The sequence below is a fragment of the Ictidomys tridecemlineatus genome, chromosome 1 (genome assembly GCF_052094955.1).
Source record: "Ictidomys tridecemlineatus isolate mIctTri1 chromosome 1, mIctTri1.hap1, whole genome shotgun sequence".
In the NCBI taxonomy this organism is placed as follows: Eukaryota; Metazoa; Chordata; class Mammalia; order Rodentia; family Sciuridae; genus Ictidomys; species Ictidomys tridecemlineatus.
In genome coordinates, this window is record NC_135477.1 from 119,417,112 (window position 1) to 119,443,596 (window position 26,485).

General features: G+C 37.5%; 1 protein-coding gene across 4 annotated transcripts in view; it reads right to left on the reverse strand.

Annotated features, from left to right (window-relative positions):
- The window catches only part of Sil1 (SIL1 nucleotide exchange factor), a 257,779-nt gene that overhangs the window by 58,271 nt on the left and 173,023 nt on the right, over positions 1-26,485 (reverse strand). For all 4 annotated transcript variants that reach the window (XM_005327263.5, XM_078045997.1, XM_078045999.1 and 1 more), the window contains 2 exons: positions 11,939-12,130; positions 5,353-5,474 (listed from right to left, as the gene is read on the reverse strand). In XM_005327263.5, coding sequence (XP_005327320.1) covers positions 5,353-5,474; positions 11,939-12,130 — 314 coding nt within the window. The remainder of the gene's footprint in view (positions 1-5,352; positions 5,475-11,938; positions 12,131-26,485) is intronic.

The window sequence follows — 26,485 nt, forward strand, 5'->3', positions numbered from 1 at the left end:
TGCAAGGATGGGTGACATGCATTTTTTTCTTTCTTTTTAAAAAATATTTCTTTAGTTCTCCTTGGACCTTTATTTAATTTATTTATATGCAATGTTAAGAATCAAACCCAGTGCCTCACACATGCTAGGCAAATGCTCTATCACTGAGCTACAACCCCAGCCCTGAGATGCATTTTTTTTTTTTGTACCAAGGGATGTATATAACCCAAAATCTGCCAAGAAGGTTCTAAGGAAGATACTAAGGAGACATTAAAACAGAACACTTCCTCAGAGAGCCATGATTACAGAACATAATCTGTCTATGACTATGGCACACGTACATTCCACATCCTTTTTTATACTGGGCTTAGTTCCATGACATGCAGCACACTGCTGACGTTCAAATAAAAGCATTATAAACATGAACAATCATAAAGTCATGTAATTTCATAATAATTCACACATGGCAGATGTGAATGTGGATTATTAAAGATGGATGTATCCCACCAAAAGTGTTGAGAGCCACAGCCGAAGGGGCCCCAGCAAACTTCCAGCTGCCAGCTGATGATTGGCTCACAGCAGCCCCAGCAACTTCTAGCTGCCAACTGATTGGCTCCTCTGCAGTGATGCTCATTGGGCTGTTTCCCTGCCCTTTCAGACCATGGAGCTGCTCATTGGGGGACTTTTTTTGGCTCCGCCCATGCAACCCAGCCAATCGGCCTCAAGAGCAGGAGGAGTGGGGGAGGTTGAGAGGCTTGTGGGAAGCCGGTGGTGCCAGTTGGGCTCTGAAGGTTTTCCTGAGGAGCTGTTTTGTTTGGAGTGTGTGGTTCTAAAAATAAAGTTCTTTTCTTTTGACAAGTGGCTCTTGAATTGTGCCCAGCCAGACTGCAGCAAAAAGTGACTGACACAGGGATATGAGAATGGCAAAGCCAGCACTACTTGGAACAGGTACACTAGTTTCTTGATAGTTAACTTTTGACAGTTAAATGGTAAATGAAATATACAGGGAGATAAGAGGAAAGCAAAAGCAGACAGACAGTTTGCTGAGAAGTAAAATCAAAACCATATTACAGAGAGGTGCATGGCTTCTGCATTCACAAGACCTTTCTGATATTTCCCTTATACAGAAACACAAATGACTTGTCTGTGACTCCAGAGACTCCTAGTAGTTTGGACTGCAGACATAAACACAGGTACCATCATGATATAAAATCAGGTCACCAGAAAAGTGAATGAAAATAATTTACTTGAAGAAGGAAAAAGAAGGTTTGGAGAAGAAAGAGAAGGAAAAGTGATGAAAAGATGAATCTGCTAAAAGCATCAGCACACTTATCCCTGTATAACCTACCTGTCTTACACTGGGCAATAAATAACAGAAAATGAGTATGTGTATGCTGGGCATGTGGTGCACACGTGTAATCCTAGCAATGCAGGAGGCTGAGGCAGGAGGATCACAAATTCAAGGCAGCCTTAGCAACTTAATGAGACTCTGTCTCAAAATAAAATCAAAAAAGGGCTGGGGATATAGCTAGTGCTAAAGTGCTACTGGATTCAACCCCCAGTATTAAAAAAAGAAAAGTATGTGTACCAATAATTGCATGTAGTACTTAAATAAAGGAAGAAATTTTATTTCAGTGGCCATGTCAATTACATTTCTGTCATCTCCCTCTTCTTGATCTCAGAATAATTGCTTATGTTTAACATCAGGGAAGAGGCCTTTTCAACTACAGAAAAGCGTATGAAAGTTTTATTAACCAATTAACCCAGGTAGACAGATAAACATTACCACAAAACAGCAAGATTAGTACCAAGAGAGGTAGAAGACCATAACTCTGTAACAAAAAGAGAAAATGAGAATAAAGGTTTGTATTATAGAAAGAAATGAAATAAGAATTTCCTTATGGGAAATCTTATTGTATAAAAGGACATGCCATGATAAGGTGATGATGATGTTGATACTACCTTATTATGAACAGGTGCATTATAATCATTTCATAAGACTTACTGTATATTATGTTAGTTGATATTTGACTTTATGAAATGAAGCCAGTGCAGTAGCGTATGCCTATAATCCCAGCTACTCTGGAAGATTAGGTAGGAAGATTTCAAGTTTGAGGCCAGGCTGGGTATCTTTGTGAGATTCTGATTCAAAATAAACAGGTCTGGAGATGCAACTCAATGGTAGAACACTTGCTTAGCATGCACAAGGTCCTGGTATCAATCCCTAGTACTTGCGGGGATGGGAGGAAAAAACAAAATTTGGGAGTGGGAGGAGAAAACAAAATTCTCAAAATATGTGAGATACCTATTAATGTTCCCAGTTAACGAAGAAAAGAGGTAAGGTAAGGCAAGGCTTAAAAAGGTTGTCTGTGGGCACACCCTGATTCCACGGTGCTCACTATCATTTGAAGGCCCTTTGACAAAAAGCAATTTTATCTGGCTATTATGTGTGCACATGTGTATACACCTATACACTAGGAACAGTTAGGGAGGTACAGAGTCAATACATAGAACATCAAGAATAAACAATGAATATCAGATTATAGCACTAAAACTTGCCTCTCTGCATAGAAATATTCTTATCTTGCATCAAGTTCCTCTTTGCATAAAACACTGACATTTTCATGGTGTTTGGGAGTCTGCTGTTGGCTTCCAAAAGCTCTGGCGCCATACCATGCTGTCACTGTAACAGCTCTCCAGTGAGCTATCAAAAACCCAGCTAGAACATTTTCAATACAGCAGTTTGCTTGCCACCAAAACACTAAATTGCAATCTTTTATATTTATCTCTATTTAAATTTTAGTGATGTTGCATAAATGTTATCACGGTCTTACACTAATACAATCATAGAGAAGTCTTAATAATATACTGGCACAGTCTCTGAATAGTTATGATCTGCTAAGCAGGCCCGTTGCATGCTTCTCAAGTAAGTTAGTCCTTCATAACTAGGATGTGATATGAAAATACTATATAGTTCCCTCCATGGAATGTACTTCCAAAAGCAATGGCTAGGGACATATTCGGTAATCTGTTCATAGGTGTACGAAATAGAAAGGCGAGTGGTCCATTTTCAAAGGAGTATTTAGCTTTAAATATAAAATTACTTGGGATGTAAGAAAGGCAGATGGATAGGGGAATAGAATGAAAAGTTATAAGCAGTTAATGGGAATATAAAACTTCACAGCCCCTTGACAAACAGGAGGTGAGAAGGAAGGGCACTCCCCGATCTGACCAAAAGAAATAAACTGGGTAAGTACCAAAAGACATTGTCCAAAAGGGCCTTCCTGCCACAAGAGAAAAAAAGAGAGGCGGGGACAACTAAAAGTATATTTCTTTAAGTAACCCAATAGGAGATAGTAAAACATAGATGACATTCAGAAAGACTCTTCAGAGCTCTTCAGAGAACATCTAATTTCCAAACCATAAACACTGTACACCCCTTGGTACTCAGCCAATGAGGAAATTGGGAGAGACCTTGCGCTCAAAGGGATAAAACAATGGTTGTGCCCAATCTGGGGGTATCTGCTTCCCTCAGATACCCAATCTTATAAGACCATTATTAAAGTCTTGCTTTTTGCTACACAGTGTGTCTCTTAATCCATTCTTTGGGTTTGGACAGGTGAGCATGTTTCTCACAATATTGAAGGTAAAAATAAAATACTTGAGCTAAGGCAAAGATTTCTGTGTTAATCAGCTTTTTGTTCCTGTGACTAAATACCTGACAAGAACAACTTAGAGGAAGAAAATTTTGAGCTCATAATTGAGTTTCAGTATATGGTCAGCTGATTCCATTGCTCTAGTCTAGAGGCAGATCATCTTAGTGGAAGGGCATGCCAGAGGGAAGCTCCTCAGCTCATGGTAGCCAGGAAGCAGAGAGAGAGGGCACCAGAAGTCAGGGACAAAATATAATCCTGAAGGGCATGCCCCCAGTGACCTACTTACTCCAGCCATACCACACCTGACTATAGTTACCCCCCATAATCCACTGAAATTATTAATCGATATCAAAAGGATTAATCCACTGATTAGATTACAATTCTCATAATCTGATCATTTCACATCCTAACATTTCTTCATTGGCACATGAGCTCTTCAGAGAACATCTCATATGCAAACCATAACAATTTCTGAAAAGTTTATGGACAGAGAGGTTAATATTTGACCTCTCTTCATTTCTGGCTGGAGAAGCGAAAGTAAAGTAAATTCTCAAGTCTGTAAAGCTTTATGAGAATAAGACCCTGCACTTTCCCTAGGGTTGAAACTGCAACTTCCAAAACAAACTCAGATTGTCTACCTTTCGAATGGCTGCACAAAAGGAGATTTCCCTGGGAAACTCTGGCTCTGGAAGGTGAGACCAAGGGAGACGAAACTTCTCTGGAGGCCAGAGTCTTGACTGTCCATAAGGACCTGAAACTAAGGCAGACAGTGATAAAGGAAACAAAGATCTACAGTGCTTTCAGCCCCTCCTCAAGGAACAATTCTTTGGGCCTTCTTGGCTCTGTCCTTCGTTTTACTATGAAAAGATGCTGAACTATTTCAGCATGAGAAAACATCAGATTGATATTCTGATTAAATAAAGACAGCATAGATAAAAGGCAAAGGAAATCCTTTAAAAACAAAGCCTATAATGGTAAAATATTTAGAGTAGCAGTTTCTTCTACAACATCACAACCCCTAATCTAAACAAGGCAAACCTAATAACTACCACTCATGCCTTTGCGGCAAGAATAGGAATATTTCTTCCTTTTTTAGAGATACAAATGATCCTAGAAGCAGATTTTTAAAAATGGAACTATAGAGCTCCAACAGACCAACTGTACCATGAAGATATCCTGATTTTTTTTTTTAGGATGAGCATAATGATGTGATGACCACATCTTTCTGCATTCATTCTTTCAAGGTGTTGTCTCCTTCTCCTTTTGCCTAATCAGTCTTCTAGCATAAACCAGACTATTTGAAATTCTAAAGAACTACCAACCCAATAACCTGACTGCATATTGATTGGTTCCAGACAACTAGAAGACACATTTCCCTCAAAAGGCCTTCTTTGGTCAGGTTCATCATTTATTCATCACTAGAGGTGGCTTTACTGCTCAAGGGATCAACTCTTGGAGTTCATTCCCCTCCATACTGTCTGTGGTGAATCTAACTTTTTATTTGCTTTTACTAAAACAGAGAATGTGACCTAAGATCTACTGATAAATGGTGTGTGTGTATGTGTTTGTGTGTGTGTGTGTATTTATCCCCCCACCAAAAATTCTGGTTTCACTGTATCACACTGAAACATGAGTAGAGATGTGCATAAGTGCAAAAGTAACTTTTGAGGCAATAAGGCCAAACGATTCTGCCATTGGGATGTCCATCCACACTTACCTGGAAAAGGCAGCCCCCAAAACAAATGCAGCATACTCCTTCACCAGGGGCTCTGTGCTGTTCAGCCCATTGATTACCACTTGAAGGCCACCGAAAGACAGTAGGTCCTGTGCATTATCCATCTGCAACAAAGGTATTACTTAGCACAGAACAGACATCCAAGAAGGAAGAGCTCTTCTGAAGGCCTTTCTTTTGGTGTCCATCCAAAAACAAATTTAAAACCAAGTAAAAAACAATAGTGGCCTTTTTAACAAAGTAGGAAAAACATATGTAAAAACAAAATAATTTTTAAAATAATCTCAAATTTGAGAACTCCTAATTCATCTAACACAATTCATGAGTACCTGCGTGGGAATCAGGGGAAATGGCACCTAGCTATTGCTTATGCCAAGCATATCTTGGAAAATTATAAACCATAGTGAGTCACAAGGCTTAATCCAAACACACAAGCTGTTAACAAAGAATCTGGCATCATGAGCATCACTAAATGGTGCCATATTTTCTGCTGATGTCCAACCCCAATGCGTGCAGTGGAGGCAACAATTAAAAAAAAAAAGGCAACGATTTTAATTAGAAGCCAGGGACTATAAAAGGAGTGCTATTGTTGGTGAGGGAGAGCTACAAGACTGCTAGGAGAGGAATAACAATAATATCCTTCTTTTCTAAGGTTGACTACATCTGAAGACGTTCATAATAAAAGTCACTCTCCCAAAGGCTTTAGTCTAGGCCTGCATTACTAGGTAGTGGCTATGTGTAATGCAGAATATTTCCATCATCACGTAACTCTAATAAGCTGAGTGACTAATATATTTAAATAATGAATCCAAGTGATTGTAAAGTGGTCTCATTACAAAAAAAAATCAATATTAAATAATTACTAACTTCTTATCGTATATCTCTAGTTTGACTTAAAATGGTCAGGCTGATTTTTATGGCACTTAAGACTATTATTTTAAACTAGTACTAAATTAACATTTTAATAACTAACTTACTAAATCCTATATTTACATTCATATGTGAAAAAAAAATCAGAATCAATCTCTCCCCTCCCCCACTCTCTATGCATACTTTGTTGCTACAAAGTCTGTCTCATACTCACTCACTAATTCTTCTCTACAGATCATCAGGAAACTAGGGCCCAACAACAACATGAGGGCTTTCCATCTTTTTCCTCTAGATTCTATGGAGCCATTTCCTACCTGATTGTGTCCTTGCCTTTTCCTCCAAACTAGCAGTGTTTCTTCTGACAGAGAAATCAAGCATGAAACACAGTATATGACCCTGTCAATGTTTTTAGGTGGGTTTAGTCTATTTTTACCACTTGGAAGATAATTTTAAACATTTTGATAGAATCTCCACATGAATAGAGGCTGTGTTTGTTCATCCACTGTTGAAGTTCCAATGACTAGAATAGTGTTGAACATACAGTTAGGTATTCAATAAATAATCACTGAACCAATAAATATGAATTTGATCAGGAAAAAAATGTTCCTGAAATAAAATTCCACTGTGAATTTCAAAAACCATATGGGGTACCTAGAACTGAAACAACAGCCAATCTAGGCTGCAAAGTGAGCATGAAGTCTGGTCTGCCATGCAGTCCCAGGCCAGGGCTAGGATTTTTCTGCCCCAATCTGTCCTCGAGAACAGGAATAACTATTGAGCTAAAGCCTGGCAAACAAGGAAGATTCAAATTGAGTGCTTTGCTGACATTAAATGCCTTCTTTCCTCACATGCAATGATTTTAAAATACATGAATTCGCTGCCTGTTCTTTGATCATTCTTGCTCTAGGTTTTCCAGATATTAAACCATGGCTCAGAATCCTATCATCTCATTCCTGGGATGGCCACTTATCAAAGCTAGTATGAGTTCCTGGCAGAGCAGCTACCACTCTGTTGCCCCAAAGCAACTCAGCCCAGAATCACAGAGGTTCTGTTCTACCAATTTATCCATATTACATGAAGTGTAATATAAATACTGACATTTATATAAACACTTTAGCCTTTTAAGGTGTTACATCATTTTTTATTTTACTGGCAGCGAAGAAGAACAGTGTCGTTATGCCCACTTCACAACAAAAGGTGGGTCCTCCCCAGATTCACACAGAAGATGGCATGAGCAGAGCCCATGTGCTCCAGCTCCCCATCTGCATCTGGAGTCAGAACTTTTCTCAAGAGGGGTCAGACAGGTGGATAGGAATATAGGGAGGGAGTGCATTACAAAGGGGACAAAGGAAGTTATACCAACACTCAGGAAGAAAGAAGAGAACCAGAGCAAGGATAAGATAATAAGAAAATAGGAAAAAGAGAAAGTGAGAAATGAAAGTAAAGAACTGAGGAGTCCCATAAGGAAAAACAAATATATTGCCCTAGTTTAGATAAGATAGACAAAGGCTGTTCCTCATAAATAACTTGAAAATTGTTACAACACACAAGGTTTTGCTTTTCACATATGCTATTTTAATAATTCAAATATGGCTGTGAGGAATCCTTGGGAAGACCCAGTTCAGGTCCTTGAAGCCCATGGTTCCTTGAGCTTCCATTCAGAAATTCTGGAATGGGAAGAGACAGAAAAGTTCCTGGCTAGAAAAGTCCTCACTTCCTCAAAGCCAGCACTACATCACCTCAACTCCCCATCACAACTAGAAATCAGGGCTGAGTGGAATCTTCTGGAATCTCTCTGTAAAATTATAACTTAACATTGTTTCATGGAAGCCTGATGGGCCAGTCCAAGCCAAGAACTTTAGACTTCCAATCAAAATGAATATTTATGACTCAGAATACTTATGAACCTCTGCCAACAGAAAGAGTTTGGCCTTGACCAGAGGAATAGTTCCCACTATGACTTTGGGCTAAATTTGGTAATGTTCATTCCTTCTAGTGACCTTTGAAAGTAGAATGAAATATATCTCCCTAAGAGTGATGATGCCAGGTGACTAGAGGACCTGCAGAAGGAAAAAAAAAAAAAAACTTTATTGGGGCACTTCTAAAGCCTCTTGAGTACTTATTCATACCTAGATAAGTTCCCATTCATTTTGGTCTTTCCTATGCAACTAAACCAATAACCTAGGGCTGGGGTTGTAGCTCAGTGGCAGAGCACTTGGCTAGCATGTGTGAGGCACTGGGTTCAACCTCAGCACCACATAAATATAAAAAATAAAATAAAGGCATTCTGACCATCTACAACTACAATTTTTTTTTTTTTAAATAACCTATAGGGGCTAGGATTGTGGCTCAGCCTAGCACGTGCAAGGCCCTGGGTTCCATCCTCAGCACCACATAAAAACAAATAAACAAAATAAAGGTATTTTGTCCAACTACTTCTAAAAAAAATAAGTATTTAAAAAAAAATAACCTATAGAAATCTGATATATAAACATCCATTCAAGGATGTTGAAATAAAAAATAAATAAAAGCTATAACATCAGAGCAGGACTGAACTGGACAGTAACCCCTAAGATCCTTAATCCTTTGCCTCTAACCGAAAAACTGTGGGAGTTTTTGTTTTTTATCCTAGAGAGAAAACTGGAAAGGGGAAAGAGAATTCAGGTGTGTTCCCTGCCTCCTGCCCCGCCCCCCCAGAGGAACACAGTCCTGCTTTTGAGACCTAAGAAAGAGTTATGAGCAGAGAAAGAAGGTGAAGAAGCTGCTCCATAATTCCTGCAGATACAGTGCACACTCACCCTCTTTCACCACAGAAATTGGCAAAAATCCCAAACAAAGAAAAACTCTATTTAAATTAGTTTATAAAGAACAAAGATATAGCCTGGGGATGTTGCTCAGTGGTAGAGCACTTGCCTAGCATGTACAAGACCCCAGGTTCAATACCCAGCACCACAAATAAACAAAACCAAAGATGCTATAGTACATGGGAGGACACCGAAGATCTATATGGATCTCAAACAAGATTTTGACTACTATTACATAGCCCCCTGGGCCACCATTGTTACTAGTCTGGGTTACTCACAAGAGCCTCCTACCTGGTCTTTCCTCCTACTCATTCCCCTTACCTTCAGTCCAATTCTCAACATGGCAGCTGGAGGGGTCCTTTTAAAAGTAAGTCAGATTTTTCAAGTTTTACTCTTTGTCATGGACTACAGTTAAGTCCTCCATATTCTTCCTCCCAGTATCTCTGAGCTTCATCTGCTTCTTCTCTCCCCCTTTGCCCTACTCCAAGTATACTGACCTCAAACATACTAGGCATCTCCCACCTCAGGACTTCTGTACTTGTTGCTCCTCCTACCTGAGATAGTCAGTCTCAACACAGCCAAATTCCTTCCCTACTCTCCTTTTTACTTCTCTATACCATTTATCACCTTCAACATATTGTGGTAGGGTACTAGAGATTGAACTCAGGGGCACTCGACCACTGAGCCACATCTCCAGTCCTTTTTTGTATTTTTAAAATTTATTTATTTATTTTAATTTGTTATATATAACGGCAGAATGCAATTCAATTCATATTACACATATAGAACACAATCTTTCATGTCTCTGGTTGAACACAAAGCAGATTTACACCATTCATGTCTTATACATGTACTTAGGGTAATGATGACCATCTCATTCCACCCTTCTCTGTATTTTATTTAGAGACAGGGTATCACTGATTTGCTTAGTGCCTCACCATTGCTGAGGCTGGCTTTGAACTTGAGACCCTCCTGCCTCAGCCTCCCGAGCTGCTGGGATTATAGGTGTGCACCACTGTGCCAGGCCTCAATATATTACTTATAATTTACTTATTTGGTAACTGCCTCTGCTAGAAAGTAAGCTCCAATTTTGTTCACAAATGTATCTCAAGTGCCTGGGACTTAAAGTTAGCATTCAATAAACTCATTTCTTAAATAAATGAATGGTTTCTCTTTGCTCCTTCTCTTTACCTCCACACATTCCTTTTTGAGCTTCATTCAAAAGGTACCAATCCAGGATATGGTGGCAAACATCTGTAATCCTGTGACTTGGGGGAGGGGGGGCTGAAGCAGGAGGACTGCAAGTTTGAAACCAGATTCAACAACTTATCAAGGCCCTAACCAACTCATTGAGATTCTGTCTCAATATGAAAAATAAAAAGACTTAGGGATGTGGCTCAGTGGTTAAGCATCCCTGAGTTCAATTGAAGAAGAAGAAGAAGAGGGAAGAGGAGGGAGGAGGAAGGGAGGGAGGGAGGGAGGAAGGAGGAGGAAGAAGAGGAGGAGGAGGAGGAGGAGAAGAAAACATACCAGTTTCCTATGATAAGCAGAGTCATCAGATTAGTGAAGGGTCAGATTAGAGGTTGAAGGAAATCTTGTGTTGCTTTCCCAGCTCTAGCCTTATTAGCTGGATGATATTGAGCCATCACATTATCTCTCTCTGCTTCATTTTTCTCAGGTAAAAAATGGGATTAACTGGGTGCAATGGTGCATTCCTGTAGTCCCACCTGTTCGGAAGCTGAGGCAGGAAGATGATGTGGGCCTAGGAGTTTGAGACTAGCCTGGGCAGCATAGTAAGATCCCAACCCCCCCACCACCACCAAAAAGCAAAATAATGGGATAAATAGTGATGACTACTATAAGGCAAGCTGTGGAAGTCAATGAATTAATATATACAAAACACTTGAAGCAGAGTCTAGTATATAATAATCTCAATGAATATTAGCTATAGAAGTCTGAGCAGTTACTTTTCCATGATGAACTCTCAAACTGTTTTAAGGATTAAGGCTAAAATTATTAAGAGCAGGATATTCCTAAACTTAACTCTCTGACTCCCCAGCTTCCCACTATTTATGCTAGCCTCCCCCTGGCCACTATGCTCCAGGCACACCAATCATTTCCAGGTTCAACCTCACCAAGTTCTTCTCTGCTCCAGAATCTTTGTACATGTTGCTTACTCTGCCTGGAATGCTCTAATCCAAGGACTGGCAAACTTTCTAAAATCAAATATTTTTTATTTTGTGAGGCATACAGTTTCTGTTACAATTATTCAACTCTGCCATTACAGCAATGAAAACAGTCATAAATAATACACCAACAGTGGTGGGTGTGTCCCAATAACACTTCATTTACAAATACAGACATCAAGTCCAATTTGGCCCATGGGTGGTAGTTTGTCATCCCCTATTCTAAAGCCTCCTCTTTACCTAGAAAACTTCTAATAATGCTTGAACGCACAGCCGGCACATCCTGGAGAAACCTCTCTTTATTGCCCCTGACTAGATATTAAGTTCAACTATGATATATTCCCATATCACCTTCTGGAGTCTATCATGATCTTAAATTACCTCATTATTTCATTGTTAAAGTGTTCATTTGCTCACTTTTTGACTGTTTATCCTTCCAGACTATAAGCTACATGGGATAGGAACTATAGAACCTCTGTTGTATCCTCAGTGTTGAAAAAAATAAAGGAGGTAACAGTATAAATGAAAAAGAGCTTGGTCTAGTCTCTAAGAATATATCTAACTACAAGAAACATTGGCTAGATTGAAAACAGTCTAGGCCCTGGAAGAGAAGTAAAGATGCTGATGCCATTTTCTCAGGGGCTTATGGCCAGAGGTTATCTTTGGAGCTATTAATTAAAAATTAGACTTATGGACATGGAAATACAATACCTGATGGACATAGTACTCAAGATCAAAGAGTGCAGCAATTTTCTCTTCCAGGCTGGAGCTGGAACTGTTGAATTTGTTGATCAGACGGACCATGATCTGCATGTCAGTTTCAATGACAACATTCAGCTCATCAAACTCCTTCTTCAGTTCCTCAATGGGGCGGAAGAATCGCTTTACCTCAGCCTGTCTTGCCTGAGGACAGCAACAAATAGATGATCAATTTAACTGATTGGAGACACCTCCCAAAGGCTTCTATGGTCTACTATGGATGCCCACCTTTACAGAACTGCTGTCCTAATATTTATAATCTTTTCTAATCTGTACTTTCAAAAATCCTAATTCTTCCTAAGGTACCAGAGAAAAAGAACCCTCAGAGTCTACCCATATAGGCCTTTGCTGTAAAAGACATTCAAGAAAAATGAAAAGTCTTCCTGTTGTAACTGTAACAAAGTCGAGAAAGAAACACAAGCTTACCTTCAAAAACTAACCTCATATGGTCTGGTTGAGGTCTCAGAAAAAAATAACACATACCATGGTTCCCCTCTTCCCACAATCAGAGACTATCTTGGCTTTGCCCTATCCAACCCAGCAACATTTTAGGGAAACCCGGATGTAGAAAACTACAGGCAAACACTGTCAGTGCAGGAGCAATTTGTTGATGAAAATTAAATCACTGTCATTACTGTCAATCTAACCACAGGTGTACAATTCGTTCAACTGTTTGAAATGGCTAAATTACTGAATGTATTATGCTCAAATCTCAAACAATTTTTCTCTCAATCCTTGCCCACCCCCCAAAATTTTTAAATGAAATTATGTTAGAGGTGAATAAAAGACTTTAATTGGATATTTTATGTATGTCGCACTCCATTTTCTTACCAGTTTTAGAGGATAGTCTTTATAAAGACATTTTGAAAGGTCACAGTGGTTTATGTATCTATCTTCCAAAAAGAACTAAAAGGAACGAATATTTATAAAAAGCAGGATGATGAGCAGCTGTCAGCCTCAAATCATCCATTTATTACCAATGAGTTTCTCTCCCCAGCTACAAACACTCCATGGAAATACCAACCAAAAACATAAATCAGCCTCTCTTAAAAACACTGATCTTTATAAAAAAAAAAAAAAAAAGACTGATCTCCTAGCAGAGCAATCACATCTATGGGGCACCACACCCTGATTCTCCGAGCTAAACCAACATGAAATGTTCTCTCTGCACCCAGACAGAAGACTTTGGATGGCTGCCAAAGCCAGGCAGACAGGTCTGAGAAGGCTGAATCATTTTCTAGAGTTATGGGATGATAGGCAGGTGGCATATCAGATGATAGTGATCTGTACCTCCTAAGATGATGGTGCCTGACCCTCAAGAAGGCCTTTAAAAAAAAAAAAAAAGAAGAAGAAGAAAAATTTTAATTTTAAGCAATTATAAACTCAGGAAATTACAAAAATAGTACTCTATCCCACTTTCTCCAGGGGTACCACTTATATAGCGATAGTTCAGTATCAAAACCAAGAAAAGGACATAGGTACAATGCCATTAACTAAATTACAGGCCTCAGTCAGATTTTACTACTTTTTACATGGTCTCATTTGCACGTTTTTATATGTGATTCTATACACTTTCATTTAAGCTACAAATTTATGAACCCATAGAATGACCAAGCTATGGAACTGTTCTACCACAACTCCAATGTGCAACCTCTTGTTCCTGCTGCCTGCAGCCTTCTGCAGTATGAGGAATGAAGAGGGAGGGTTATTTTTACCACTGAGCTATATCCCTAGCCCTTTTTATTTCTTCCTTTGAGACAGGGGCTCACTAAATTGCCCAGGCTGGCATCAAGCTTACAATCCTTCTGCCTCAGCCTCCCAAGACGATGGAATTATAGGCATGTACCATAGTAGCTGGCTGTGCAAACTCTTTATAGATGTACCTAGTCCTCTCACTATACTCCCTCCCATCTCCATGTCCTGGCAACCACTATTTGTTCTCCATCTCTATAATTCTGACATTTGGAGAATGTTATATAAATGGAACCATACAGTCTGTAACCTTTTAAGACTGTTTTCTTTCATTGAGCACAATACCCTTGAGATTCATTCATTCAAGTTACTGTACATATCAATAGTTTACTTCTTTCTATTTTTATTAAGTTGTATTCCATCATATAGATGCTGTTTGTTTAACCATTCACTGCTGAAGAATATCTGAGTCGTTTCTAGACTTGGGCCATTATGAATAAAACTGCTATACACATTTGTATATAATTTTTGTTTAAATATATGTTCTTATTTCTCTAGGATAAGCAGCCAAGAGTACAACTATTGGGTTATGATAATCATGTTTTGTTTTGTTCTTTATATATTCTTTTTTTTTTTAAACTAGGGATTAACTCCAGGGGTTCTTAGCCACTAGTCCACATCCCTACTCCTTTTTATTTTTTTAATTTTTAATTTTTCTTTTGAGAAAGAGAGAATTTTTTAATATTTATTTTTAGTTTTTGGTGGACACAACATCTTTATTTTATTTTTTATGTGGTGTTGAGGATTGAACCCAGTGCCCCGCGCATGCCAGGCGAGCACGTTATCGCTTGAGCCACATCCCCAGCCCCAATTTTTTTTTTTTATTTTGAGAAAGAGTCTAAGTCAAACTGTTTTCCAGAATGACTATACCATTCTACATTCTGACCATAAATGTATAAAAGATCCAATTTATCTGTATCCTCACCAATATTTAGTATTATCACTTTTTTATACATTCATTTAAATATGTACTGATAACTCACTGCAGATTTAACTTAATGGCTAATGATATTAAACATCTTTCCATGTGCTTTCCTTCCATCCTATTCTCTTTGTTAAAATGTCTGTGTGCCTACCCATTACCTAAGTGTTATTAGTTTTACTATTTGAGAGTTCTTTACATATTCTTTTTTTAAAAAACTAGGGATTGAATCCATGGAGTGCTAAACCACTGGGCCACATCCCTGCTTCTTTTTAGTGTGTGTGTGTTTTAATTTTGAGAAAGAGTTTCACTAAGTCGCTTAGGTCCTCATTAAGTTGCTGAGTCTGGCTTTGAACTTGTGGTCCTCCTGCCTCAGCACCCCTCCTCTCAGTTGCTGGGGTTATAGGCATGTGCTACTGCTCCCAGCAGGAATTCTTTATGTATTTTAAAGCTCTTTGTCAGATACAGATAGTCCTTGCTTTGCATGCATATGCACCAATTTCAAAACAAAGTTTAAATAATACCAATATCCCAAAATAACTCAAATTTCAGTTACCACAAAATATTAACTACAAGTAACCACATAAAGTACAAACTTTGCTGCTAGATTTTCAGTTTGAAAATCACTATGTAAGTTTTTTTTAAATGTCTATCATGAGCAATGATTAATCACATGACTTCATTGCAAATGACTAGTCACTGCACATCTGTTACTCAGTTCACACACTGATGCAAAGTACATTTATGTGGCCTCATCTCTCAATTATGAACCCATGTGACATTCTACAAAGATAGATAATTGAAAGAAAGTTGGCCAGCAAAGATGAAAGTGCAGCAAAGAAATGAAAAGTGGTAACTTTGGCAGTAAAATTCAAATTAAACATACAAGGAGTTGTAAAAGAGGATTGAGGGATATTGACACTGATGCTATTTGATAATCTCTAAATATGTAGCCAGAACTTAGCAAAGGTAAACTTCAAAAATAAAACTAATAGTGATAAAAAAGATGATGTGGCACTGGCAAAAAAAAGAAAAAAAAAAAAACCTTTACACTATAGGAACTCACAAATTTCACAACATTGAAAGCACAATGGATAAAATGTTGGAAGCTACCATACTCGGAAAGGAGTATAATAATTCACCAAGCATAGAAAAGATGCTCTCTGTCATATGAGGAAAAGCTAAGCATTGTTCAAACTGCTCTTTGTAAAACAACCCAAAAACTTGACAAAGAAATAAAAACTTTCTCAATGTTTCTAGCGCTTAAAATCACAGTGCATTAAATAAATATTAGTATTGCTACTTCTTCATTTCTGTAAATGTTTATAACTCACATATAGTTTTTAGCGTATGGCAAAAAATGTTAAAAGTCATCGAACAATCATTAATTTTTCCATTGATTCCTAAGACTGCTCTACAGAGTTTCAGCTGGCAGTCATTTTTATAGTCCTATGTGATAACAAAGTGAAGACTGCTAGTATGCAATTTCTCAATATTTTCTAGCCAGCAGCTTCTTTTTTCTTTCTTTCGTGACACCCCGCCCCCACCCCCTGTACCAGGAACACTCAAACATTGAGCCACATCCCCAACACTTTTTATATTTTATTTTGAAACAAGGCCTCACTAATTTGCTGAGGCTGGCCTTGAACTTGTGCCTCAGCCTCTCAGTTGCTAGGATTATAGGCATGTGCCACTGTGCCAGGGAACAGCTTATCTTTCTGATGATTTAATATGATCATTCACACAGCAAAAGTTTTTAATTTGAAGTCCAATTTATTCATTTTTCTTTTGTGGTCTGTACATTTTTTTTTTGTCACTTCTTAAAATCTCTTTACCTGGTCCTGCTTTCCAAAGATTTCTCCTATATTGAACTTTAAAAGTGTTTTTTTTTCTTTAAAGTTTTACATTTTACATTTAAATCTATACTTTTGGATGTATTTTGTAATAAGGGGTAGGTTTTCACTGCCAGAAATCAGTTGGGTATATTGGTTTGGTTCTATTTCTGGGTTCTCTATTCTGTTACATTGATCTATGTTTTTTGTTTTGTTTTGTTTTGTTTTGTTTTTTTCTCTCTACCAACACACATTGTCTGAATTACCATAGCTATAGAGTAAGTATAAAATCAGGTAGAGTGATTTCTCTCACTTACTCTTTTTCAAAATTGTGTTAGCTATTTTATTTCCTTCATCTTTCTATATAAACTTCAGAATAAACTTATCTATCGATATAAAAAATCTTGCTGGGATTTTGATAGAAATTGCATTTAACCTATAGATCAATTTGAGGAGAACTGACATTGTTACTGTGTTGAGTCTTTCAATACATGGACACAGTACATCTCTTTACTTACTTGAAATCTTCTTTAACTTCATCATCTTTCATTAACTCTTCATTTTCATCACATAAATCCTATAAATGTCTGGTTGCGTTTATTCCTAAATATTTCATTTTGGGAGAAACTATTGTAAATAGTATTTATATTTTGTTTCAATTTCCAATATTCACTGCTAGTATATAGAAATACAACTGATTTGTGTTGGTTTTGTATCCTGTGTCCCAACTGAACTCATCAATTATAGAATATTGTTCTGTGTTTTTAAAGGTTCTTTGGGATTTATTCATAGGCAATCTATGTCATCTGAAAATAGGGATAGGGATAGTTTTATCTCTTCCTTTTGAATCTACATGCCTTTTCTTTCCTTTCCTATCTTACTGCATTGGTTAGGAATATGATGCATGAGTGGTGAGTGAACTATCTTACTTTGTTCCTGATCTCAGGGGCAATGTTGAATATAGATTTTTTTGTAGATGCTCTCAACCGAGTTGAGAAAGGTTTTATTCCTAGGTTACTGAATTTTTATCAGAATGGCTATTGAAGTCTATCAAAGGTTCTCTGTGCATCAATAGATATGATGAGGTGATTTTTCTTCTTAAGTCTGATGATATAGAGGGTTACACTGATTGGTTTTTGTACATTGAAGTCATGAATTCATGTAATAAATCCCACTTGGTTATAATGTATAATGTTCTCATAAATTGCTAGATTTATATTTACTAATGTCTTGATGAGAATTTTTGCAGTTATCTTCATGAGGGACATTGGTCTTCAGATTTTTTAAAATATATTTTAGTTATCAGTGTAACATTAGGCCTCATAAAATAACAAGTGTTTCAGTGGCTGGAGTTATGGCTCAGTGGTAGAGTGCTTGCCTAGCATGAGCAAGGCCCTGGGTTCGATCCTCAGCACCTCATAAAAATAAAATAAAGGAATTGTGTCCAACTACAACTAAAAATATTCCTTTTGCTTCCATTTTCTGGAAAAGATGGTGTAGAATTGATGTTAATTATTTTTAAATGTTTCATAGATATCTCCAGTGAAATTATCTGAACTTAGAGACTTTTTATGGAAGGGTTTTCATTGTAAGTTGAGTTTCTTTAATGATTATAGTTTCAGATTATTTCACATTGGATAAGTTTGGGTAGTACATACTTTTAAAAGAACTGGACTGGTTGTCAAATTTATGTGCATAAAGCTATTCATGGCATTCTCTTATTTTCCTTTTAATGTCTATAGGATCTATAGTGATATTCCTGGTCTTATTTCTGATATTGGTAATTCATATCTTATTGCTTTGTCAGTTTTTTTTTTAAAAAAAAAAACAGGGATTGAACCCAGGAGTGCTTAAACACTGAGCCACATCCCCAGCCCTTTTTATATTTTTAATTTAGAGACAGGGTCTTGCTAAGTTGTTTAGTGCCTTACTAAATTGCCGAGACTGTCTTTGATCACATAACTCCTGCCTCAGGCTCCAGAGAGCTGGGATTACAGGTATGTGCCACCATGCCCAGCTATTTGTCAGTCTTTCTGGAAGTCTATCACCCTTGGTTTTGTTCATTTTCTGTGTTTTTATGTTCTCAATTCCATTGATTTCTGTTTTTTATTATTTCCTCCTTTCTGCTTGTTATGAGCTTATTTTGATCATCTTTTCCTAGTTTCTTGAGGTGGGACCTTATGTCTCAGCTTTTAGAGCTGAGGTCTGTATCTTCTCTAATATAAGCTTTTGGTGCAACAAATTTCCCTTTCAGTTTCAGATATATCCCTTCGCTTTTGATTACCAAAAAAAAAAAAAAAAAAATGAGTCATAGAGATTGAACTCAGGGCTTTGTGCATGCTAGGCAAGCACTCTCCCTCTGAATTACATTTTTAGCTCTATATTATCATTTCATTTAAATATATTGTGATTTGTTTCATAACCCAGGATACAGTTTTGGTAAATATTCCATGGATGCTTGAAAAGAAAGCATTCTGCTGCTGTTGGATGCAATGTTCATATTATTCATCTATTTCACATCCTTACTGATTTGCCCTCTAGTAGTTCTACCAGTTCTGAGAAATGAATGTTGAAGTTCCCAAATATAATTGTGAAACTGTCTTTTTCTTCCTTTTAGTTCTGTCAGGTTTTGCTTCATGTACTTTGTTATACAAATAAAAGTCGGGTGCATACACATTAGGATTGCCATGTATTTTAGCAGACTGACCATTTTATCATTATGTAATATTTCTGTCACTAATCATTTCCTTTGCTCTAAAGTCAGCTTTAGCTGATGTTAATATAGTTACTTTTGTTTTTTAAAAAAATTAATGCTTGAATGATATGCTTTCCTTCTTTCACTTTCTACCTACCTTTTACCATTATATTTTTTGAGGGGGTTTCTTGTAGAAAGGAAATATTTGGATCATTTTTTTAAAAATATATTATGATTATGTGTTTTTAATTGGTATATTTAGACCTTTACATTTTAATATAATTGTTGATATTTCAGAGCTCAAGTTCTGCTTTTTATTTTTTGTTTTCTGTTTGTTCCCTGTTTTTTTTATTTTCCTTTTCATGCCATACTGTAGCAAGGCAAGGTACATATTATAGAACACCATTTTGGTTTACCTACAGTGTTTTGAGTGTGTTTATGTAGTTTTTTCAATATTGATTGCTCTAATTTCTTAATTTTCCTTTGTCTGAGAATGTTTTGATTACCCTCTAATGCTGAAGGTTATTCATGGATTATGTAGAATTTTTTGTTTATTTGTTTAACATATTTTTATTTATATGCTTTAGTTGTAAATGAACACAATGCCTTTATTTTATTTATTTATTTTTATGTGGCGCTGAGGATCAAACCCCGTGCCTCCCACGTGCTAGGCAAGTGCTCTACCACTGAACTACAACTGTAGCCCTAATTATGTAGAATTTTGAGTGGTCAGTTTTTGTTTTGTGGCACTTGAAAAATGTGCCACATACTATGGCCTCTATAATTTCAGATTATAAATTCACTATCATTCAATAATTGCTCCCCTATAATGTATTGTTCTTCTAGTTGCTTCTATTTTCTGTTTTTAGTTTTCAGAAATTTATGATGCACCTTGGGATTGACTTCTTTCAGTTTATCCTATGGAGACCACTTAGCTTTGTGAATCTGTGGGCTTATTATACCTTTCATCAAATTTGGGAATTTGTTAGAAACTGTTTATTTTTCAGTTCCATGTTCTTTCTCCTCTGTCTGGAATTCTAATGACACAAATGTTAGAATTTTTATTGTAATCCTAAAGGTCTCTAAGGCTCTGTTTATTTTTTTCCCATTTTATTTTTTGTCTATTTAGATTTTATAATATACTTATATCATAAGTATACTTAACATATACTTATGATATAAGTATATTATATACTTAAGTCTTATACTTAAGACTTATACTTAAGTCTTCAAGTTCACTAATTCTTTTCCCTGTCATCTTTCTGTTACTGAGCCAACTCACTGACTTTTGAATCTCAGTTATTGTATTTTTCAGTTTTATTCTGTATCCCCACTTATCCATGATTTCACTTCCCATGCCTTCAGTTAATCACACAGTCAACCATGGTACAAAAATATCAAATGGAAAATTCCAGAAATAACAATTCATAAATTATTTTTGTTGTCCCACTCTGATCCACCTCAAACATGAATCATCCTTTTGTCCAGCATATCTATACTACATACACCATCAACATGTTAGTCAAATAACTTTTATTATAGTATATAATTGTTCTACTTTATCATATCATATGAATTTAGAGGAAACACATTCAATCCACAATAGCACCTACTAATTTTCTTTCCTAATTCAAGTTGTGATTTTCTTGGTTCTTGGGAAGATGAGTGAATTTCAATTATATCCTGGATATTTGGGGTATTAATTTGTGAGACTCTAGATCCTATTTAATCTTCTCTTTCAGTAGGTAGTCACCTGCTTGGGTTTAGTGTGATGGTTCTGGCTTACTTATGTGGGCTCTGGCTCCGATAACAATTTGATTTACAAGGCCTTCATAGTGCTCTCCTGGTCTGCTTCCTTTGTATGTTATATAGAGGCTAATCTAAAAACCTGGGCAGTGTTCCACACTATAGTTCAGTTCTCAGGTCTTTCTATTAATTCTGGTCAGTTTCTTTTGCTCCTTCTCTCCAAAATCCTACCCTCACTCTCTAATCGGGATAGTAAAGTTCCTGCCACCACTGAATGCTGGATACTAGGAGTAGAAGTGTAAGCTCCTCCCTTGACCCCCAAATGATACCACCCCATGAGAGAATCAAAGCACTGCCTGTCATTGATGCTTACCTGAAGGTAATAGTTCATGTTCCTCACTTACCCCACTGACTCTACTCCTAAGAGGGAAACAGAATGCTGCCTCACACTGCCTGTTGCCACCAGGATGGAGGTAGGTAGACTCCCCTGGACCCCTACTGATACCACCTCATAAGGGAAAAGTGAAGAGACATCTTGGTGCTGTCAAGCAGAGGACAGGCATCCTTTGCCTGGTCTCTACTGACACAACTCTAGCAGGATAAATAGTCTGCTACTCAAGGATAGAAAAATCAGTATCCATATTTGGTCTCTGCTTAAACCATACCATCAAGAGAAGCAGACAGTAGCCATTGGGCAGAGAACAGAAGTTAAGACTCTACTCAGCTCCCACTGACACCACCTCGGTGGAAGCAGCAGAGTAACTTACTGCCACTGGGATGAAGTATAAGTTCAGGCTTCTACTCGGCTTCAGCTTGCTATACCAACATGCAAGAGGAGGAAGTATTCCCCACTCAATTTCTATTGGAACTGTGGTGGGTGTGAGTGTGGGTGTGGGTGTGAGGGTGTGAGTGTGTGTGTGTGTGTGTGTGTGTGTGTGTGTGTGTGTGTGTGTGGTGTGTGTGAGAGAGAGAGAGATTGATTTCCAACATCTTTGGCTGAATTAGGACAGGTATCAGCAAAAAGGTTTTTATCCTGCTAGATTACCCTTTTTCTAGGTCTTTATCTAGAAAGAGCTAGCTTTTCTTAGATCTTTTTAAAATCTGTACCTGCTACCATTTCCAGAATATAGGATTCTCCAGTGCCAAGTCTGGGATATCAAGGGAAAAATGAAAATCCAATTCACTGCCATGTCATTCCTTAAGCTCCTAATCTACCACCTTCTCACCATCTTATGGAGATTTTCTGTATTTGCTTTTAGTAATATGTCCAGGATTTTTAGTTATCTTTTAGAGGGAGGAATAGGGAAAAATAAATCTTCTACTTCTTTCCCAAAATCAAAAGCTTAAGGGGCTGGGGTATAGCTCAAGTGGTAGAACATTTGCCTAGCAAGTGTAAGGCACTAGGTTTGATCCTCAGCACTACATAAAAATAAATAAAATAAAGGTATTGTGTCCATCTACAACTAAAAAAAAATTTCAATTAAAAAAAAAAAACATCAGCTGGGTGTGTTGGCACACACCTGTAATCCTCGTGATTTGGAGGCTAAGGCAGGAGGATTGTGAGTTCAAGGCCTGCCTTGGCAATTTAGCAAAGCCCTGGCAACTTAGTGAGATCCCATCTTAAAAGAAAAAAGGGTGGGGTGGGGCATGGCGCTGGAATAAAGCGCCCCTGGGTTAAATCCCCAGGACTCCCCCCCCTCAAAAAAAGACAGTTTCAAGCAATATATATGGTAATATAAGGATAAATGGACAAAATTCAAGAAAATACTTAATACTAACAATCCAAACCTGTAAGACAGAGCTTTTCTGAAACAAGGAACTCTTCACCTAAACCAACTATTTCCCACTGCTAGAATGAAACTGATACCCTATCCCCCAAAATCAAATTCATACAAATACAAAATTGAGGATATGGCCTATAACTATCTGTCAATATTGTCTTTATTAACAGCAAAAGTGCCATCCTGTACTTAAAGATACCACAAAGAATGGGTTTAAAAGTTAATAACTAAAAGTATGAAGATATCTGTAGCCAGGAGCTTTCTTCAAAACTCCTGTACCTATTTCAAGTCAAGATAGGTTTCTACTGAATATGTAAAGAAATTATTTGTCAGTCCCAGAGCCAATATTAACAAACATCACGTTACAGTGAGTTGAGTCAGTCCAAGCAGGCTCTAAATGAAAGCAGGAGGACCCCAGAACCCAGCAAACTCAATGAAGGAGCTAACAACTTAGGCTCCAGAGACATAAGGAAAGAGTGTGACAGTCATAGCTCAGAAGTGGGCAACTTATTCAAATTGGCAGGTACTGAGATGTTGCACTTGGGTGCTGTTATTGGGATCCCACTGCAAGGGGAAAAGTTTTTATTGCAAAAACCATAGCAGAAAACTTTCAAGTCATTTTTTGTTTTCACACTTTTCAAATCTTTGCATAACTATTAATATTTTACTATAGAAACTAAATTATAGAGCAGGAAGAAAAGATTAACATTAAACAGAGATATGAGATGGGAGGGAAAGGGAGAGAAAATGGAAATGAAGGGAGACCCTCATTGCTATACAAAATTACATATAAGAGGTTGTGAGGGGAATGGGAAAATAAACAAGGAAAGAAATGAATTACAGTAGATGGGGTAGAGAGAGAAGATGTGAGGGAAGGGGAGGGGGGATAGTAGGGGATAGGAAAGGTAGCAGAATACAACAATTACTAATAGGGCATTATATAAAATTGTGGATGTGTAACCAACGTGATTCTGCGATCTGCATTTGAGGTAAAATTGGGAGTTCATAATCCACTTCAATCTAATGTATGAAATATGATATGTCAAGAGCTTTGTGATATTGTGAACAACCAATAAAAAATAAATAAAAAAAATAGATTCCATAAAAAAAAGAAACTGAATTATAAAAGGAAAATGCCATTACCAGAGGAAAGAAAATCCAATTGCTCTCACCAAGAGAGGTGAAAAAAGTGAAAGGGGTTAAGTGGGTCTTCCACCTACATAGAAGACAAAGAACCAAGAAAGTGATTTTTATGTTCCCATCAGCTCCATATGGTGGCCCTAGTGAAGGAGCGATGCAGGGGAAGGAGCCAAAGTCACTATCATAGGTACCTAGGCACACATACTCTTCTCAACTGGCCTCACCAGCACCAGGTAGCAGATTTTTTTTTCTGGCCCCCACTCCCACACCAGCTAATACATCTGTGGTAGGACAGAATGTTGTGCATCACTTTCCTTCACCCTCTGCTGCCACTGCCACCACCCTACTCTTCACCTTCCCACACCATATGCACTATCCATGCAGGACATGTGACTTGGGTAAGATGAGTAAAGACATGGAGACTTGGCCTGCAAACGAACACATCTTAAACAGGTTAGTATCAACCCACCCACAAAGGTTTTTCTGTCTCAGAAATACTTAGTTTTAAAGGATTGATCCGAAGGACCTAAGATCCATTAATGTACAAGTTGCCAAGGGTTTAGGGGAGAGAGCAGAGAGGTAGACAAAAGAAAAAGAGACTGTGAGGAGGAAAAGAAGGAGGGAAAGTCTTCAAAGTGGCCAGAAGAGATTTTTTCAAGAATTAACAGGTTTCTGCAGTGTGAAGTTTCCTCACAAAACTAGGAATAGAATCACCATTTGACCCAGTTATCCCAAAATCAACATACTACAGTGAAGCAGCCACACCAATGTTTATTACAGCTCAATTCACAATATCTAAGCTATGGAGCCAACCCAGGTGTCCTTCAGCAGAAAAGTGGATAAATAAAACGTGAGCTGGGCATGGTAGCACACGCCTGTAATCCCAGCAGCTTGGGAGGCTAAGACAGGAGGATCTCAAGTTCAAAGCCAGCCTCAGCAAAAGCAAGTAACTCAGTGGGACCTTGTCTCTAAATAAAAAGGGCTGGGGATGTGGCTCAGTGGTCAAGTGTCCCTGAGTTCAATCCCTGGAAGGAAGGAAGGAAGGAAGGAAGGAAGGAAGGAAGGAAGGAAGGAAGGAAGGAAGGAAGGAAGGAAGGAAGGAAGGAAGGAAGGAAGGAAATGTGGTATATATACATAATGGAGTATTGCTCAGCAATTAAGAAAATGACTTTATGACATTTGCCAATAAATGGATGGATCTGGATACTATCATGCTAAGTGAAAAAAGCCAGTCCTCAAAAACCAAAAGTCAAATGTATTCACTGATATGTGGAAGCTAACCCAAAATAAGGGAGGAAAGTGAAGAACAGAAATTCAGGAGATTAGACAATGAGGAATGAAGGGAAGAGAAGTGGAATGAATCAGACATAGTTTTTATATATGTACATATATGAATACATGAGAGTGAATCCCATCATCATGTATATCCACAAGAATGTGGTCCTCATTAGAATAAGACATATTCCACCCTTATATAATTATATCAAAATGGAGTCTGTCATCTAAAAAGAAACCAATAGAAATAAAATAAAATTAAATAAAGATGATTTGCAGTGGGAAAAAAAGAATTAAAAGATTTTTATTGGAAATGTAAATAAATTACTTGTGACACTCCCTTATGATCCTTCTAAAAGCAATTCTGTCTCTTCTCATTCCTTTATCTTGTAGAGAAAAAAATAATAATAATAATAATAATAATTATTATTATTATTATTGGCACTTTATCACTGAGCTACATCACCAGCCCTTTTTATTTTGAGAGTATCTCACTAAGTTGCTTACGATCTAAGTTGCTGAGGCTGGCCTCAAATTTGTGATCTTCCTGCCTCAGCTTCCTGAGTCACTAGGCTTATAGGCATGTGTCACCACAACCAGACCTTGTAGAGAATTTTAGAGCTGGGGGAAACTTCAGTTATTCTGGACTGAGTCACATGTTTTATATTTAAGGAACCTGAGGCCTGAAAAAAAAATACATTTGCTTTATTATATATTCAAAGGACAAAGACAAAAATCCAGACTTCTCCCTTCCATTTTTCAGCTCTTCTGTTCTTTTGGAACACATTTGTGTCGAATCCCAATGCAAGGGAAGGGTTCTGGGTTGTAATCTCCTTTCACCGGACTCATGCCTATGACAATGGAGAATATGGACACCTCTGCTCTGTGCAACAATTTCTTCAAACATGTTGAAGAAAGTTGGATCCTAAACTAACTAGACTGAAATGCTCCCAGCACTGTTTTTGGTTTTAGTCTATTTTTTATTTATATATATATATATATTTTTTTGTATTTTTTTATTAGTTGCGCATGACAATACAATGATCTTGACGTATCATACATTTGAATCAAATGGGGTATAATTTCTCATTTTTCCAAGTGAACAGGTTGTAGAATCACATTGGTTATACAGACACGTATATACATACAGTAATACTAGTGTTTATTTTATTCTGCTGCCCTTCCTGTACCCCTTCCCCACCCCTCCCCTCACTTCTCTCTACCCAATCTAATGTGACACATTTCTTTTTTTTCCCTCACATCATCATACATGTATTTTGTATAATGATGAGGGTCTCTTTCCATCTTCCGTGCAATTACCCTTCTCCCTCCCATTCCCTCCCACCTTTCTTCACT